Source organism: Rhinopithecus roxellana, chromosome 20, assembly GCF_007565055.1.
Source record: "Rhinopithecus roxellana isolate Shanxi Qingling chromosome 20, ASM756505v1, whole genome shotgun sequence".
Lineage (NCBI taxonomy): Eukaryota > Metazoa > Chordata > Mammalia > Primates > Cercopithecidae > Rhinopithecus > Rhinopithecus roxellana.
The window spans coordinates 63,303,606-63,321,922 of NC_044568.1; the positions used below are offsets into that span (position 1 = coordinate 63,303,606).

General features: G+C 44.4%; 1 protein-coding gene across 1 annotated transcript in view; it reads left to right on the forward strand.

The window, feature by feature from the left end:
* The window catches only part of WDR59 (WD repeat domain 59), a 117,011-nt gene that overhangs the window by 97,755 nt on the left and 939 nt on the right, over positions 1-18,317 (forward strand). Inside the window, 7 exon segments of the mRNA XM_010382963.2 lie at positions 200-281; positions 2,955-3,067; positions 4,446-4,596; positions 5,005-5,077; positions 6,369-6,495; positions 6,958-6,967; positions 6,969-7,101. Of these exon segments, the coding sequence (XP_010381265.2) occupies positions 200-281; positions 2,955-3,067; positions 4,446-4,596; positions 5,005-5,077; positions 6,369-6,495; positions 6,958-6,967; positions 6,969-7,101 (689 nt within the window).

The following is an 18,317-nucleotide window of genomic DNA, read 5'->3' on the forward strand; positions in this document are numbered from 1 at the left end:
TAGAACCCCCAGAGCCTAGCTAGAGCCATTAGCATCAGCTCTAGTTAAGCTTTTCCTCTGAGTCAGGTAGGAAGGAGGCCCAAGGCAAACACAGAGTAAAACATTTTGAGTAGCAACCAAAGAGGCAGTTTCTCATCTGTTTGTTGATGTGGGAAGTTACACGAGAACGAAATTTTTAATTCTTTAAAAATCATTTCAGATTGAATGTGAATGATATTCAGGAAACGTGTCAGAAGAATGCCGCTTCTGCCTTGCTTGTTGGAAGAAAGGATCTTGTCCAGGTATTGTCCATCCCTTTTGGTGGAGATTTGGATTTTTCTTCAGGAGCAAATTGTTTTTACTTTGTCGTGGCATTTAATGACATTTTCAAAGTGTGTGTCTTGACTTGGAATTCCTTTTCCATTTTCTTTGCCAGTCTGCAGGGTTAGAGTGGCTTTCCAAATCTGGAAATTTTTCTTCCTGGTGCTTAGTTGGGAAGATCCTAAAGCATTGATTAATTTTTTTTATTATACATCTCTTTTCTGTTCCAGTATCACGGTGATTGCTGTGTAGCTAAACTTGAGTGTCCATTTCTTTGCCATTTGCACCCTCAATTCTTTTTTTTTCTTTCTAAAGTGCTTCATTTTATGAAATATTTACCAAAGTGTTCCTTTAGATAGAGATGTTCAGTTTTAAAATATGATTTAACATGACAAATATTTCAATTTTCTTCATCTTTGCAGCAACGTATCAGTGTATTATAACAAACTATTTCTGTATTTTTTTAAACGGCTTAACTGAGGTATAGCCCATCTACCATGCAATTTACCCATTTAAAATACACCATTCAGTGGTTTGTTTTTGTTTTTGTTTTTTTGTGATGGAGTCTCACTCTGTCGCCCAGGCTAAAGTGCAGTGGCATGATCTCTGCTCACTGCAACCTCTGCCTCCTGGTTTCAAACGATTCTCCTGCCTCAGCCTCCCGAGTAGCTGGGATTATAGATGCATGCCACCAAGACCGGCTGATTTTTGTATTTTTTAGTAGGGATGGGGTTTCACCATGTTGGCCAGACTAGTCTTGAACTCCTGGCCTCAAGCAATCCTTCTGCCTTGGCCTCCCAAAGTGTTGGGATTACAGGCATGAGCCACCACACCCAGCCTTTTTGTTCGTGTTGAAGATATTTTTACTATTTTGCAAAGAGTTACAGAAGTAAATGCAAGAGTCACTGTTTCTGTTGAAGACATTCAGGAAATGTGTATTATCAGTGAGGAAATAACATGCCTAAATTTTCAGCCAGGGTAGCAAACATCTTATCTTATCCCAGAAAGTCATCAACTTCCTTTAGTACTGATTCAGTAGGTCATTGATTATAGAGATGAATGTGAACTTCAGGTTTCTCCTTTTCGACAATACCTTCTATATATTTTTCAAGTATGTTAGTACCACATGATTTAATTGATTTTGCATGCCTAATGCTTCTCTACCTGTTTCTCATTGTCTTTGTTTGCCTATTCTTTCTCCTTAAGATTGCAAACTCCTTGATTCGAAGTCCGTATCTTCTTTCTTTTGAGCATCTCAGAGTCTAGTATAATGTTTTCCAGTTAATGGGCATACAGTGATGTGCTGCTACTAAGAAAGGTTTTCCAGAAAATAGTATTTGTTTTTTTTTTTTTTTTTTTTTGAAACGGAGTCTCACTCTGTCGCCCAGGCTGGAGTGCAGTGGCGCGATCTTGGCTCACTGCAACCTCTGCCTCCCGGGTTCAAGCGATTCTTCTGCCTCAGCCTCCCAAGTAACTGGGACTACAGGCGTGTGCCGCCATGCCCAGCTAATTTTTGTATTTTTAGTAGAGATGGGATTTCATCATATTGGCCAGGCTTGTCTCGAACTCCTGACCTCGTGATTTGCCCTCCTTGGCCTCCCAAAGTGCTGGGATTACAGGCGTGAGCCACGGGATCCGCCGTATTTGATTTTTAAAGGTATTGCGGAAGTGGGGACTTTGCTTATGACATGATGGGTTTAGCCTGTGCCTTGGACTTAAATAGACACTTAGTGGCTATCGCTTTCTGCTCGATGGCTCCAGGCCCCATGGGATTTCAAGTCGGGAGGTATTCCTCAGATTTGACGTCAACAAAAAGAAAGCCAAATCCATTTTGCCTTGGCCTATTTTTTTTATTCTTACATTTTAGCTTCAGAGAGGATACTGAAACTTTTATAATGAAGGCAACAAAGTCTTTCATTATTCAGATAAAGAAGGACAGATCTTAAATGTGTTATAGACTGCCTTTTTTTTTCCTCCCTGCCAACCCAACTTACTGATGAAGCAGCATTTTAAGAAGTCAAGTGAGGTTAGGCACGGTGACTCACACCTGTAATCCCAGCACTTTTTGGGGCCAAGGTAGGCGTATCACTTGAGTCCAGGAGTTCCAGACCAGCCTGGCCAACATGGCAAAACCCCATCTCTACTAAAAATACAAAAATTAGCCAGGTGTGGTGGCACATGCCTATGATCCTAGATACTCGGGAGGCTGAGGCAGGAGGGTGGCTTGAACCCACGAGGCAGAGGTTGCGGTGAGCTGTGATCGTGCCACGGCACTCCAGCCTAGACGACAAAGCGAGACTCTGTCTCATAAAAGTAAAATAAAAAGTCATGTGAGTTAGTGGTTAAGTAGATGACCCATTGAAATTATTACACTGTGTCATTTCTCTGAAGTTTGCTTAATGAAAAGTTTTTAAGCCTAGTGTTTCTCAAATTTAGAGTGCACTCAACTCCCCGAAGGAGTGGGTGAAAATGTAAACGCTGATTCAGTAGGACTAACTGGGGCCTAAACTTCTGCATCTCAATAAGGTTCCAGCTTTTGCTGCCCCCAGAGCAGCAAGGCATTGGGTTTTCAATGGAAGACAGGTGGGGTTGCTTCACAGTTTCGGTTCTTGTCCTTTCCAGTTTGAGTTTGTATTTCTCTTTGATCTGTCCAGGTTTGGTCGCTGGCTACGGTAGCTACAGATCTTTGCCTTGGTCCGAAATCTGACCCAGATTTGGAAACACCCTGGGCTCGACATCCATTTGGGCGGCAGCTGCTGGAGTCCCTGTAGGTTTTGAGAGCTAAAAGTGAGAAAAATGAGTGATGTCCGTTTTTGGTCTGTAAACACTTGAAATGTCATCACCTAAGAGAGAGGTGCAGAGGCCCGAGGAATGAAAGGAAGGAGTAGGATCTTTCCTTTCAGTGCTGACATAATTTCTGTACAGAACAACTTCTTACAGCAGACAGAACTATACAATTCTTGTCATTTATAACAAGGATTTGAGACCCCTGAGACTCATGTATCCTTTAGAGATTCATGCGTTAGTCCACAAATCACGTCAGTCTGAACACAGGAGTTTGAGCTCATGAGATGGTAAGTTTCTTGAAAGCTCTAGGGTCTCCCCTTTGAGAGTGGATTAGAGAACTGCGTGTTGGTGTTCATGTTTGCCAGAGACCACGACACTTTCACCCTGTTAGGCAATTCGAGAAAACATTGCCTTTGTGTTCAGTTTATTGCACTGACATGTGGCAAACTGGAATACACTATACAATATAATTTAACACCAAGTAAAACCATTTGAATCTCCATAACTTGGAGGCCCAGGGCCTGGGGAGAGAAACGCTCCTGCCTTCAGGTTGAGGTTTTATTTATGCATTAAGGCCACCCCTGGGACACGTGTTCATGCTTCCGTTTCCTTGTCGCTAACACAGGGATGATAAGGTTTGCTCTACCTACTTTGTGTGAGACTCAAATAAGATAGTGAGTGTGAAAACACAAATATTAGACATTGAGTGATACGAAGACAGTAATATTATTCATTCTTAAAGGCAAAGCCCCCCTGATTCCTTACTCACATTCTAGCATAACCTTCCTGAAAGGACAAAGGGGATATGAGTACCTAAAGGGTAGAAACACTCCTTGTTGTTCTTACCTAATAGCTTATCTTCATAACTGCACCTCCAAAGTCAATTGCCTGCTAGCATACTGTGGTGGTCCAGTGTCCTCTGGGCTCCTCCATGTAGCTTTAGGTTATAGAAATGACATGTATGGGAATCCCCCAAAAGCAGTGTGATTCTTCCTTGGAGCTGGGAGGACAGAGATAGCATGTATTGGCTCGTTCAGATGTCAGGTTAGTCCACTTAATTCTTGGAGAAGCCAATTCATGTTTAAGCCCATGCCTGAATGTTAGCCAGAGGCTTTGAGATGCATCCTCTAGATCATGTGTAATACGTCGATGCCTTGTATTGCAAAACAAGTTTAGGCAAACTCAAAGTAGGTCAAACCACTGGATCTGTAGAAAGCCCCCATTCCTGACGGGTTTTTGAGGCTGAATCAAGAATCCTCCCATCCCACCCCTGTGGCAGTAACACGCCATGACTGTGATCGTGTTCCTCCTCAGTCCCTCCTCCTGACTTGTCTTCTTTCCTCTCACCTTTTCCTCAGGTTGGCTCACTATTGCCGGCTCCGGGATGTCCAGACGCTGGCAATGCTCTGTAGCGTGTTCGAAGCCCAGTCTCGGCCTCAGGGGATACCAAACCCCTTTGGGCCTTTTCCCAACCGTTCTTCTAATCTTGTGGTGTCCCATAGTCGATATGTAAGTTTGTCCTTTTCTGGTTTTGTCTGTTTTTTTTTTTTTTTTTTAGACAGAGTTTTACCCTGTTGCCCAGGCTGGAGTGCAGTGGCACGATCTCAGCTCACTGCAACCTCTACCTCCTGGGTTCAAACAATTCTCGTGCCTCAGCCTCCTGAATAGCTGGGATTACAGGCATGCACCCCCACTCCCGGTATATTTTTGTATTTTTAGTAGAGATGAGGTTTCACCATATTGGCCAGGCTGGTCTCGAACCCCTGACCTCAGGTGTTTTCCCTTCCTTAGCCTCCCAAAGTGCTAGGATTACAGGCATGAGCCACCACGCTTGGCCTGCTGTTTTCTTAATGTGAACTGTCATGGGGAACAGTATTCTGATGCTAGTCCTGTTGGTTCTTCTCTTCCCATCTGTAGCCTAGCTTTACCTCTTCTGGTTCGTGCTCCAGTATGTCAGACCCAGGGCTCAACACTGGCGGCTGGAACATAGGTTTGTATGGAAATGACTTAGCCCACGCTGGATTTTTAGTTCTCTGATAGCTGTGCATATGTAAGCTTTAGTTGATGCTTAGTCTCCATATTTTTTTCTTGTTTCTTATTTCTCTTTACATTTACTGTGATAGGGATACTCTTGCCGGAGGCCTGGCTCTGCATGTTGAACAGGCCACGTTCTGGGGGTCTTTGTGCCTTTTGCTGTGTTGCTTTCCATCTCAAAACCTGGAGAAACTGACAATGGGACTTCCCACTGTTCACCCCCAAAATCCAACCCTTATCCTTTCTCCTTCACATGCCCTTTCCATGTTCATCTGCCACCTACCCCTGCCCACGAACGCTTTCAGAGTAGACAAATACAGCTGGGTCTGACTCCAGCTGATCATAAAGCTATTTGCGGAGTAGGTGTATTTGTATTTCCTGGATTTTTTTTAAAAAACAATTTTTTAAAATGATGTTAATTTTTCTGATTTCAAAAGTAGCTCATGCCCAGTGAAGAAAAGCAAACACGAAGTATTAGAGAAGAAAATTGTAATCGTTGATCTCCCACCTAGGAATAGCATCCATTAACGTTCTAGAACATTTCCATCCATTCTTTGTGTGCAGGAGTGTGGTCATTCCATATATGTGACTTTGTGTTCTGTTTTTAATTAAATCATGAGCAAATATTGTTCAAAAAGTCTTCATAAATAATGACTACATAACATTCCACTCTATCTCTGTGCCATCATTTGCTTTATTTATTTATTTATTTAGTTTTTTGAGATGGAGTCTTGCTCTGTTGCCCAGGCTGGAGTGCAGTGGTGTGATTTCGACTCACTGCACCCTCCACCTCCCAGGTTCAAGCAATTCTCCTGTCTCAGCCTCCCGAGTAGCTGGGATTACAGGCATGTGCTAGTAGCCCAGCTACTTTTTGTATTTTTTTTTTTAGTAGAGACGGGGTTTCACCATGTTCATCAGGCTGGTCTCAAATCTCTGACTTCAGGTGATCTGCCCGCCTCGGCCTCCCAAAGTGCTGGGATTCCAGGCATGAGCCACCATGCCCAGCCCATCATTTGCTTTAGCATCCTGTGTGTGTACTTAGCTATCAGGTTCTCTTAGTAATAAATACCTGGGCAAAAAGGTAAGGGTAGGAAAGAGTTCTGTTTAGTTATATTTCTCAGAATATTCAGCCTCACTTACTTTTCTTCTGGGAAATCCATTGGCCACATGCGGTCTTATGAGACTTTTCAGATATTTTCCATGCCTTCTCTGATTGCCATCTTCCCTTCGCATTTGATTTTCTTCAGCGGGAAGAGAGGCAGAGCACTTGTCCTCCCCTTGGGGAGAATCCTCGCCGGAAGAGCTCCGCTTTGGGAGTCTGACCTGCAGTGATCCCCGGGAGCGGGAACGCGACCAGCATGATAAAAATAAAAGGTAACCATCCTCTCAGGTGAGAGCTGCGATGCCAGACTCCAGTTTCTCCACAATCACAACTCTTGTGCTTTTTTTTTTTTTGACACAGAGTCTTACTCTGTCGCCAGGTTGGAGTGCAGTGGCGGAATCTGGGCTCACTGCAACCTCTGCTTCCCAGGCTCAAGTGATTCTCCTGCCTCAGCCTCCTGAGTAGCTGGGACTACAGGCACCTGCCACCATGTCCGGCTAATTTTTTGTATTTTTAGTAGAAACAGAGTTTCACCATGTTGGCCAGGCTGGTCTCAAACTCCTGACCTCAAGTGATCTGCCAGCCTCGGCCTCCAAAAGTGCAGGGAGTGACAGGTGTGAGCCACCGTGCCTAGCCAGGACTGTTGCTTTAAGAAGGGCATATTAAGTGCCATTTAGGATCAAGCTTATTTTTTCTTAAAGGATCTGACAGGAAATCTCTTTAACTTTCTCCAGGCTCCTGGACCCCTGCCAACACCCAGCAATTTGATGACTTTAAGAAATGCTATGGGGAAATCCTCTACCGTTGGGGTCTGAGAGAGAAGCGAGCCGAAGTGTTGAAGTTTGTCTCCTGTCCTCCTGACCCGCACAAAGGGATCGGTGAGAATGCATTTCTCTCTCTTCCTGTCACTGTCTGAAAGATCCTGTAATTTAATTTGTCCACAGCATCAGACTTGGAATGAAGTTTCAGCTTCTCATTTCTAAGCAGAAATTTCTGAGGCATTTTGAGTCTATTCCAAGCTTCTGAAAAGCCCTTGCATTTCATAACAGGATGAAATCTTTTTTTTTTTTTTGGGATGGAGTCTCACTCTTGTCACCCAGGCTGGAGTGCAGTGGTGTGATCTTGGCTCACGGCAACCTTTGCCTCCCGGGTTCAAACTTCTCCTCCCTCAGCCTCCCGAGTAGCTGGGATTACAGGTGCCTGCCATCATGCCCGGCTAATTTTTGTACTTTTAGTAGAGATGAGGTTTCACCATATTGGCCAGGCTGGTCTCGAACTCCTGACCTCAGGTGATATGCCCGCCTCGGCCTCCCAAAGTGCTGGGATTACAGGTGTGAGCCATGGCGCCTGGTCCAGGATGAAATTTCTATTGCAACAGAAGTAGTTTATACACAGTACTCCAGCATGGATCAGAGGGATGGATATTTCTTCATTTATTCCTCTATGTGTCCAACTCCTCTTAGGCACAGTGCCCACACATTCCTTTCCTGCATGGAGCTTACAACTGAGTGGGGGGGGGATATTAAATAATTTCAAATAAATATTCATAAGCAAACGAAAACGATGTGGGGGCAGGGAGAACAGAGAGGGAGAATCTTAAAAGAGGAATTGAGGTGTGTTAGGAAGGCCTCCAAGGAGCTGCGGTCTGAAGATTTAAAGGAACCATGGAGCCATCAGTGCAGAGTGGTGAAAAGAGCGTCCCACACTGAGGGTCAGGCCCCAGGGAAATGACTGTCGTTGTGAACAAGCGAAGGAAGGTCGCACAGTGTGGCTGCAGTACAGTGGGGAGAAGAGCGGTATCAAATTAGAGTGTAGAGTACTTAGGATTGAGTCAGGCAGGTGCTTGTAAGTTGTAGTAAAGAATTCGGATTCAGCCAGATATGGTGACTCATGCCTGTAATCCCAGCACTTTGGGAGGCCAAGTCTGGCAGATCACTTGAGGCCAGGGGTTTGAGACTAGCCTGGCCAACATGGTGAAACCCCGTCTGTAATAAAAATACAAAATTAGCCAGGCGTGGTGGCACACGCCAATAATCCCAGCTCCTTGGGAGGCTGAGGCAGGAGAATCGCTTGAACCCAGGAGGCAGAGGTTGCAGTGAGCCGAGATCATGCCACTGCACTCCAGCCTGAGTGACAGCAAGACTCTGTCTCAAAAAAGAAAAAAAAAAAAAGAATTTCAATTGTATCCAAGTCCAATGGTAAGCTTCCAAGGGCATAAGAAGTAAGCAGCGTGCTTGGGTTGTGTTTTAAGAGGGTCACTATGGCCTTCCTATGAGAAAAGGATGGGAGGAGGGCAGAGCAGAAGCCAGAAGCCGGTTCAGAGATGTTGTAGTGGTCAGAGGCGGTCAGCCTGGTCTGTGGGTGGCATTGCTGGAGTTTGAGAGAGATGATGGATGGGTTAAAATATATTGTAGAGCTAGACTCAGTGTGACTTACTTATAACTTGGATGTGGGATCAGGAAGAGAGATGAAACTTGGATGATTCCTAGATTTTCAGCATGAGCGACTGGGTCAATGGCAGTACCAGCTTCCCAGATGGAAACGACTGGAAGAACGCTGTGGGCTTAGCTTGGGATAGTCAGTGATATGTGTGAGATATCGGACTGGAGAAGTTGCATAGGCAGTTGGGTGTGAGTTGGGTTCTCAGAGGAGAGATTGGGGCTAGAACTGGGATTTAGGGATCCCCAGCATGTGGATGGCATTCCAGCTGTGGGAATGGGTGTGTTGACCCACCCAGCTGGGGCTGGGAAGGAAGAGTGCAGGGAGAGGCCGCCCGCGCTGGGCCTTGAGAGAAACCGATACCTGGAGCTTGGGTCCTAGAGGAAGAACAAGGCAGAGAGAGTTAGAATGAGACCCTAGTGAGTGTTGAGGAAAAGCAAGACTGAGCAGAGAGAGGTGTTGTACAGAATGAAGTGGAAGGCTGCAAATGTAGTGGACTAAACATATACTGATTTCCTCTTCTCCAGGACCCCACCAAAATGTCTGTACAGAGCTCTTCTGAAAAGCTTAACTGTACAAGAAGTAATGTTGGTAATAAAATTTGGGATCTGGGAAGTGGATAGCTTAGTGGCAGCTGAATTGGCAGGGCCTGACAAAGCTGAACCCTGAACTGTTGTCAGAAGCACAAAACACACTGCAGAACCCTCACGTGGCTCAGGGACCTGTGGACGTGGCTTGACAGTGAGATTAAAAATGGGTGTGGCCGGGCACGGTGACTGATGCCTGTAATCCGAGCACTTTGGGAGGCTGAGATGAGCGGATCACGAGGTCAGGAGATCGAGACCATCCTGGCCAACATGGTGAAACCCTGTCTCTACTAAAAATACAAAAATTAGCCGGGCATGGTGGCACATGCTTGTAGTCCTAGTTACTTGGGAGGCTGAGGCAGGAGGATCACTTGAGCTTGGGAGGCAGAGGTTGCAGTGAGCCGAGATTGTGCCACTGCACTCTAGTCTACAACAAAAAAGAAACAGTTAAATAAATGGAAAGCATTTCATCTAGGGAGTGATGAGGTGGGCAGTGGCAGGGAATGCTGGGTTTTGTAATAAGATGTGTAGAATGATTTGACTCTTTTAAATTGTGTAGATATAGTTTCTTTTCCTTTCTTTTCTTTTCTTTTCTTTTTTTTGTTTTTGAGACAGAGTGTCGCTCTGTTGCCCAGGCTGGAGTGCAGTCACGTGATCTCGGCTCACTGCAACCTCTGCCTCCCAAGTGCAAGCGATTCTCATGCCTCAGCCTCCCAAGTAGCTGGGACTACAGGCGCCCGCCACCATGCCACTTGTATTTTTAGTAGAGACACTAAAATACAATACAATTAATAGGAATCTTTAGTTGAGATAGTAAAATACAATACAAATACCACTTGTATTTTTGGTAGAGATGGGGTTTTGCCATGTTGTCCAGGCTGGTCTTGAACTACTGGCCTCAAATGATGCGTCCGCCTCAGCCTCCTAGAGTGCTGGGAGTACAGATGTGAGACACCATACCTGGTAGTTTCTATTTCAAGAAACAAACTAGAGTAATATGTAGGTTTAGGTAGTGAATTTCAAGGATTATTTTAACAGAGATTACGTTGGTATATGTACTTGAAGAAATGTAAAGACACAAAATGCTATGTGGGCAACATATTTTTTCAGAGCATCTAAATGAATGAAAGTATCTCAGGAAAAGATTAATGATAGCCTGGAGCAATTTGTCTTTTAAAAATTAGTTTTCAGGAAAACATATGAATCATGGAGATACAGAGCTGATGTATCAGCCCATCAGTCAGCTAAACCCTTATTGACATCTGCTTTTATAAAGTGTCATGCTGGATTCTGTGGGATGTACAAAGAAATAAAAAGTGTGGTTTGGTGGGTCAAGATGTCTGTAGTGCAGTCAGAGAGTCTGAAATACAAACTCAGGAAGACTTAATGGTAGTTAAGGATGAATAATGTATCCTAATTTCAATAAAAGCAATGTCACAAGGTTTATAAAGCACGGCAGGATTGTAAAAGATGAACTCACAGACAAAAGCAGTAAAAGAAGTATTTTCTTTTCTTTTTTCTTTTTTTTTTTTTTTTTTGAGATGGAGTCTCTCTGTTGCCCAGGCTGGAGTGCAGTGGAACAATCTCGGGTCACTGCAACTTCCACCTCCTTGATCATCCCATATCCACAGACTTCAGCATAGCAAATTTGAGGGACAAAGTTAGTTTCATTGGGATTCAATATTTACAGATGGGGCTCATGGTTTCATTCGTTTTGTGGGGATACTGTTAGATAGAGTATTCCCTTAAAGAAAGTCTCAAGATATGAGATGATTTTTTTGTTTTTGTTTCTGATTGTGGTATGTGATGTGCTTGGTCTTAATGGTGGCAGAGCAAAGCGATTGCTTTCCCAGCCTCCGCATGGGGAGGATTCCCTCCCTAGAGGCACAGAGCTGCTCACCTAAATTTCGTTCAGCAGTTTATTGGTTCAGTATATTAATTTAACGTCTTATTTCTTTGGCCAGTTTTATTTACTTTTGTGTAATAGGTGATGTTGATTAATACACAAGACTTTTTGTTGTATAGTTAACAGACTGGAGCCATATGATCCTGCACCTTTGGAGTTCGCTTCCTCCTGGAAGTTTTGAAAAGCCTTGGAATCATACTTTGATTGTTCTATGTGCTGGGAGTATTTTTATGGTCTTTATTAGTTTGTCTGTTAGGACCCAAGAATGATTCATTTCACCCTTATCAAGTTTCACCGGCAAAACCTATCCTGTCGTCCTGTGCCTCTTACCTGTGATCCTCAGGGTAGTCAGTGTTTCTGGCCTGTCAGGAAATGACATCTGTACTTTGTGCAAGGCTGGGATTCCCTAAGCCAAAGAAGTTTCCTGGGAGCACTTGTGGGCTTCATGTCCACGTATGAAGCAATCTCCTCCCCTTCATAATGACTTATCATACCTAATTTATTTTATTTTATTTATTTATTTATTTATTTATTTATTTATTTATTTATTTATTTATTTTGAGATGGAGTCTCGCTCTTTCACCCAGGCTGGAGTGCAGTGGTGCAGTCTCGGCTCACTGCAAGCTCCGCCCGCCGGGTTCACGCCATTCTCCTGCCTCAGCCTCCCGAGTAGCTGGGACTATAGGCGCCCGCCACCATGCCCGGCTAATTTTTTTGCATTTTTAGTAGAGACGGGGTTTAACCATGTGGGCCAGGATGGTCTCGATCTCCTGACCTCGGGATCCGCCCGCCTCGGCCTCCCAGAGTGCTGGGATTACAGGCGTAAGCCACCGTGCCTGGCCATATCATACCTAATTTAAATGAGATTTGAATCTAAATGTGATGTTTTGGGCATGACCTTGGCTGTAAATTTGATCTATCCATGTATATCGTGATAAGTAGGAGGGCAGCTTCTTTTGTTTTTTATTTTTAAAATTTTTATAAAATAGAGACAGAGTCTCACTATGTTGTCCATTGTGGTCTCAAATTCTTGGGTTCAAGTGATCCTTCCATCTCAGCCTCCCAGCATGCTGGGATTAGAAGCATGAGCCACCACACCCAGCCCCAGCAGACTCACTGAACCTGTATAAATATTTTGTCATGGAAAGAAAAGGCCTTTGTGTGGTACTTACCCATTGTTCTGAGCACTTCTGCAGATGAGGTTAATCAACATATGATATTTCCTATGGAATTATTGTTCTAAGGTTTTCCTAATGATTTGGTATCTTATAGTCTATATTAAGATCTTTTTTGGATTTTTTTCCTCCTGAAGGTAATTGGAACAAGATACCATTGTCAGAGTGTTTCATTTCAATGTTTATAATGTGTTAAACTGAGGGGTAGAGATGGAGCAAGAAAAAAGAAAGAATGTTTTCTCCTTTCTAGTAGAAAATAGATCATTAGCCAGAATTAAATTTTTCCATCAGTTGTATTCAGTCCCTGCTAAGTAATTCTTGTTCTGATTATCTTGGATTCTCTACCCATCTGCTTTCACTAAAGTCATCTGCTTCTGAACCAAAAAGTCCTAGAAATCCTGATCCATTCCACAGCCTGACAAGTGTCTCCTGGTGGCAATGGTGTTTGGCTTGTTTGTTTTTTGAGACAGGGTCTCACTCTGTCACCCAGGCTGCAGTGCAGAGGCATGATCACAGCTCACTGCAGCCTCGACCTGCTGGGCTCAACAACCCTCCCACCACAGTCTCCTGAGTAGCTGGGACCACAGGCATACACCATCATGCCCGGCTAATTTTTTGGAAAATGTTTTTGTAGAGATGGGGTCTCGCCATGTTGCCCAGGCTGGTCTCAAACTCCTGGGCTCAAGGGATACCCCCACCTCGACCTCGCACAGTGCTGGGATTACAGGCGTGAGAAACTGCTTCTGGCTGGTGTCAGCTTATTTGGAAAGTTGGTATTCAGGAATCTCTTCAGTAATATCAGTAGTGAAGAGTACCTTTATTAGTGCCTAAAGAGGCTTTATTTTGACATGTCTTCTATAAGTTTCTATTTATGACCTATTGTTTATAGCAGGTGACTTTAGGCAAGTGTGAGGCAAAAGCAGAAACTGGCAATTGGCAATAATGCGAAATGGCTCTGGCTAGTTTATGATAACAGTATCGTATGGAGCAGAAAAACACGTAATCATTTCCTAAGGATTCAGTTAGTGATTCCCCAACACTAAAATATTTTGGGCTCTGAGGATATTGACAAATCTCCACGCTCTTTTAATTCATCCCATAAAATGTTTGTAAGGTTATTGCCAAACAAAAGGAGTACTGTATTTTCTTTTTACTATTGTTTTCTTTTTTGGTGGAGTGGGTGCTGTGGGGGGAACAAGATCTCTCTCTGTCGCCCAGGCTGGAGTGCAGTGGTGCAGTCTTGGCTTGCTGTAACCTCCGCCACCCAGGTTCAAGCAGTTCTCCTACCTCAGCCTTCCAGGTATTACAGGTGTGCACCGCCACGCCCAGCTAATTTTTATGTTTTTAGTGGAGATGGGTTTTGCCGTGTTGGCCAGACTGGTCTCAAACTCCTGGCCTCAGGTAATCCACCCACCTTGGCCTCCCAAAGTGCTGGGATTACAGACGAGAGCCACGGCACCCGGCCAAGTACTGTATTTTCATTTTAAACATAAGTTTAAAAAATAAATTTGGGCCGGGCGCGGTGGCTCAAGCCTGTAATCCCAGCACGTTGGGAGGCCGAGATGGGCGGATCACAAGGTCAGGAGATCGAGACCATCCTGGCGAACACAGTGAAACCCCGTCTCTACTAAAAATACAAAAAACTAGCCGGGCGAGGTGGCGGGCGCCTGTAGTCCCAGCTACTTGGGAGGCTGAGGCAGGAGAATGGCGGGAACCCGGGAGGCGGAGCTTGCAGTGAGCTGAGATCCGGCCACTGCACTCCAGCCTGGGCGACAGAGCAAGACTCCGCCTCAAAAAAAAAAAAATAAATAAAATAAAATAAAATAAAATAAAAATAAAAAATAAATTTGTTGAAAGATATGCCAGTCTTTGTAACAGACATGAGTATCCTTCTATTGATCTTGAAAGAAGTTGCGGAAAAATTCCCATTAATAATCTTGCACTTGAGTAAAGTTCCCCAGGGAGGTTGAACTTCCCTATTTGATTTCTCATATTGTGGGTTTAATAAACACATGAGCTTTTACAATAATGCTAAACTATGAAAAGGATAGAGAATGCCAGACATTCCCAATCATTTCTGGCTTCCCTCCTTCCTATAGTGAGGGAACAAATCTGTAGTGTTGGCCACTTGTCATCTGGAGAGTTCTACGTGTAGCCGACATGTGTAGAAGACAGAGCTTTGTTTTTCCAAATTTGGGAAAAGGCAGTTTGAGAAAGAGTTGTCAGAGGTGATTCGATATAAGCATAAGTTATTATATGCCTAAAGACAAGACATTGTAACATGCTTAGTTCAGAATGATGATATTTAAAATAAACACGGCAGGTGGGGTGTAGTGGCTCACGCCTGTAGTCCCAGCACTTTGGGAAGCCGAGGCAGGCGGATCACCTGAGGTCAGGAGTTCGAGACCAGCCTAGCCAACATGGTGAAACCCCCTCTTTACTAAAAATACAAAAATTAGCCGGGCATGTTGTCAGGTGCCTGTAATCCCAGCTACTCGGGAGGCTGAGGCAGGAGAATCGCCTGAACCCGGGAGGTGGATGTTGCAGTGAGCCGAGATTGCGCCACTGCACTTCAGCCTAAGCAACAAGAGAGAAACTCTATCTCAAAAAACAAAGAATTAGGTATGAACACTGCTGCCAAAGCTGGTTTGCTTTGTTTTTTTAGATGGGGGGGCATGGGGGAGGGTCTCTATCACCCCAGATGGACAGCAGTGGCGTTGCAGCCTCAAACTCCTGGACTCAAGCAATCCTCCTGCCTCAGCCTCACCTCCTGAGTAAACGGTACCACCAGCACAAGCCATCATGCTCGGCTAAGTTTTTCATTTTCTGTAGGGATGGGGTCTCACTCTGTTGCCCAGGCTGGTCTCGAATCCGTGAGGTGGAGGTTGCAGTGAGCTGAGATCACACCATTGCACTCCAGCCTGGGTGACAAGAGTGAGACTTCATCTCAAAAAATAAATAAATAAATAAAAAGAAAAATAAATAAATAAACACAGCAGCAAATAATTAAGAACCCTAGACTTTTCAGAAGTAGATTTTCGTTTAATGTAATTCAAAAGCATGACAAAAAGCACCAGAAATTAACCAGCTGTCAAGTGAGATTATTTTGGTGCTGTAAGAATCACATTTGACATTTTCTTCGTCACTAAACAGTTTTCTTAGGAAGTATTGTTTTTTTCCTCTTAAAGTGTATATCATTTGATTTTGTTTAAAAATGTTAAGATACCTTTGTGTGTTTGTGTGTGCGTGTGTGTGTTTTGAGATGTACGCAAAACCAGCAAATTTAAATATTTTGACTTTAAAATATACTAACTTTATCAGCACATTCAGTAAGACAATACCCTCACCCCGTTGATTGATCGTTTTCATAAAACTGGAACATTTCTTTGATGAACTAACAGAACACATCAATTATTTTGAATACAGATTCATATCTCATACTTGCAAGTGGTATCTGCTTTGCAATTTGTATCTAGTATAGCCCCAGCCTCCCCAGAGTCATTCTTCTTCCCTCAGAGACCCAGAGAAAACCTGGAACCGTTAGCCACCGACACTATTAGTGGATTGTCAGGGAAAATTCTAAACAACCAGATGTGAGACACCTTGCCAGCTCTGTTTGGGGAACACATTCCACATCCCTTTGTATGCCCTAAAGTGGTGAGAGGAGGCGTGCACCAGCAAGGCCCACGGGCGTCTGCCCATCCTTCTCAACCGGTTCGTCTGCCGAGCCATCCCATTGCGTATATACCGGGAAAAGGCAAGGGAGCGCGTCCTGGGGTTTTAGTGTTTTCTGTCTTTGTGAATTTAGATCTCCTTAGAAATTGTCCAGATCCCCCCAAAGATCATTCACTAATTAATGAAATGAAATATTAGTTCAGGGTCTTAAAGTTAATAAGGATCTTGAAAACTATATTTAATCTGATTCCCTGTAGAGAAACACAATTATTAATGATACTATGAGATGACATTTTAATAATTTTACCCAGATAGATATGGAGAATAATTAAGTTTACAGTTCTCTCAAGTACCAAAGAACAAACCCTTTTAAACATTAGAATTAAATTTACCTGAACGCACAATATTTGCATTCTCTTAATGTGAAATGTTGGCCAATAAAACCAGTAATGAAAATTTGAGAGTTTTCAACTAATTAGGCTTTTCATGAGAATATAACCAAAGTTTGTACATAATATAAAAAATTATGCTTAGAGGGAGAAGATGTAGCTATTTTTAAACCAAAATTATCAAACTAGTCTGATTTGTCTCAGGATTTGCCTTAATTGGGACTATCATAAAATATGCCCTTAGGTACCACATATCAGAGGAGTTTTTACTGGCGTATTTTTCTAACCACCAATTGTCATTCAACAGAGCAGCCAGTTCTGCTGGAAGAAAGGACCCTCCCTCCATTGTAAGAGGGAAGGAGAGGTGGGAGATTGTAAGATGCCTGGTGTAATGATGAGGGGAAGTGAGAGAAGAGGCCGGCAGGTGCAGGAGTGGGGAGAAAAGGCCTGAGGGAGGAGTTTGCAGAATGTGGCAGAGGCCCGAAGTCACCATCTCGGGGACAGAAAGGAAACACAGGCTCTGTGCAGGGCTAGGTGTTGTGTCAGTTGGTGATTGTGTGTATGAAGTGAGATGCATTTCTTGACCATGGGCCTTTCTGCAGGATTGCTCAGCCTCTTGTGGGCAGGCATGGAGTGGGCAGGTGATATGGTTCATCCAGGGTAGAGGTTTTGCCAGGTGGTGCAGGAGATGGGCAAAGGAATTGAAGGCATTTGTAAAATAAGTGATTATTATAAAGTGAGTCCATGTAATTCAGGTTGGCCAAAGGGCAAACTGCAGCTCGAAAGGGGCAGGTGGACCAAAGGGTTAGTGGTGGTGGGTTAGGGACGAGGGCAAAGACCTGAATGGCCGGGTGGGCACAGGGTTAGTGGTGTAGGTTTGGGAGACCTCCAGGATTGTGCTAAGATCTAGGGTAGAGAGAAAATTGAGAGCCAAGAACAAGTCTTCAGTGAATCGAGGTGTGTCTCCAGAATGTCCGCAGATGACACAGAGAAAAGGGGGAAAGGCTAGTGAAGCTGGATGATGTTGGCCTCCAGCAGAAGGTCATGGTCTGGAGGTGGTGATGGGGCCCAGTCCCCACCCCACTGCCCCTGCAGTCAGAGGACTTAAGTAAGAAATGGCCTTTCATCCAAAGGCCAGCAGAGGCGGGAGGGTCAGTTGATGAGGAGATTATTGCCAGCAGAGTAGACAGAGCAGGTTTCACTCGGGGTAGCCCAGTGGAACCAGTCCTTGCCCGGCGATGGAGCAGCACGTGGTGTCCTGACTTGGGCCGGTGGCGAGTGCGCAGTAGCAGGCGTTGGTAAAACCATTCTGCCCTCTGCTGAAGCGTTACTACTAAGTCATTCAGTTCTTTCACCTGTTCAACATCTCCTGCGTGCCAGGCCCTGCCAGCCGTCAGGGTGGGAAGAGGCATCAGATGCACCTGCCCCCTGCTGTGGGGCACTGGGTTTCCACGTGAGACCCCTGAGAAAATACAGTACTCAGCCAGGTGCAGTGGCTCAGAAGGAGTTCTGATTTAAAACAAACAAACAAACAAACAAAAAACAGAACATGGGCTGGGCACGGTGGCTCACGCCTGTAATCCCAGCACTTTGGGAGGCCAAGGCAGGTGGATCACCTGAGGTCAGGAGTTCGAGACCAGCCTGGCCAACATGGTGAAACCCCGTCTCTACTAAAAATACAAACTTAAGCCAGGGGTGGTGGCAGGCGCCTGTAATTCCAGATGCTTGGGAGGCTGAGGCAGGACACTTGAACCCGGGCTGTGAAGGTTGCAGTGAGCCAAAATTGTATCATTGCACTCGAGCCTGGGCGACAAGAGTGAAACTCTGTCTCAAAAAGAAAAAACCAAAAAAACAGAAAATGCAAACCACTGGTCTAAGAATCTGCTGGAGTCTAAGAGGAGACGTCCTTCTTCCTGGCAAGCC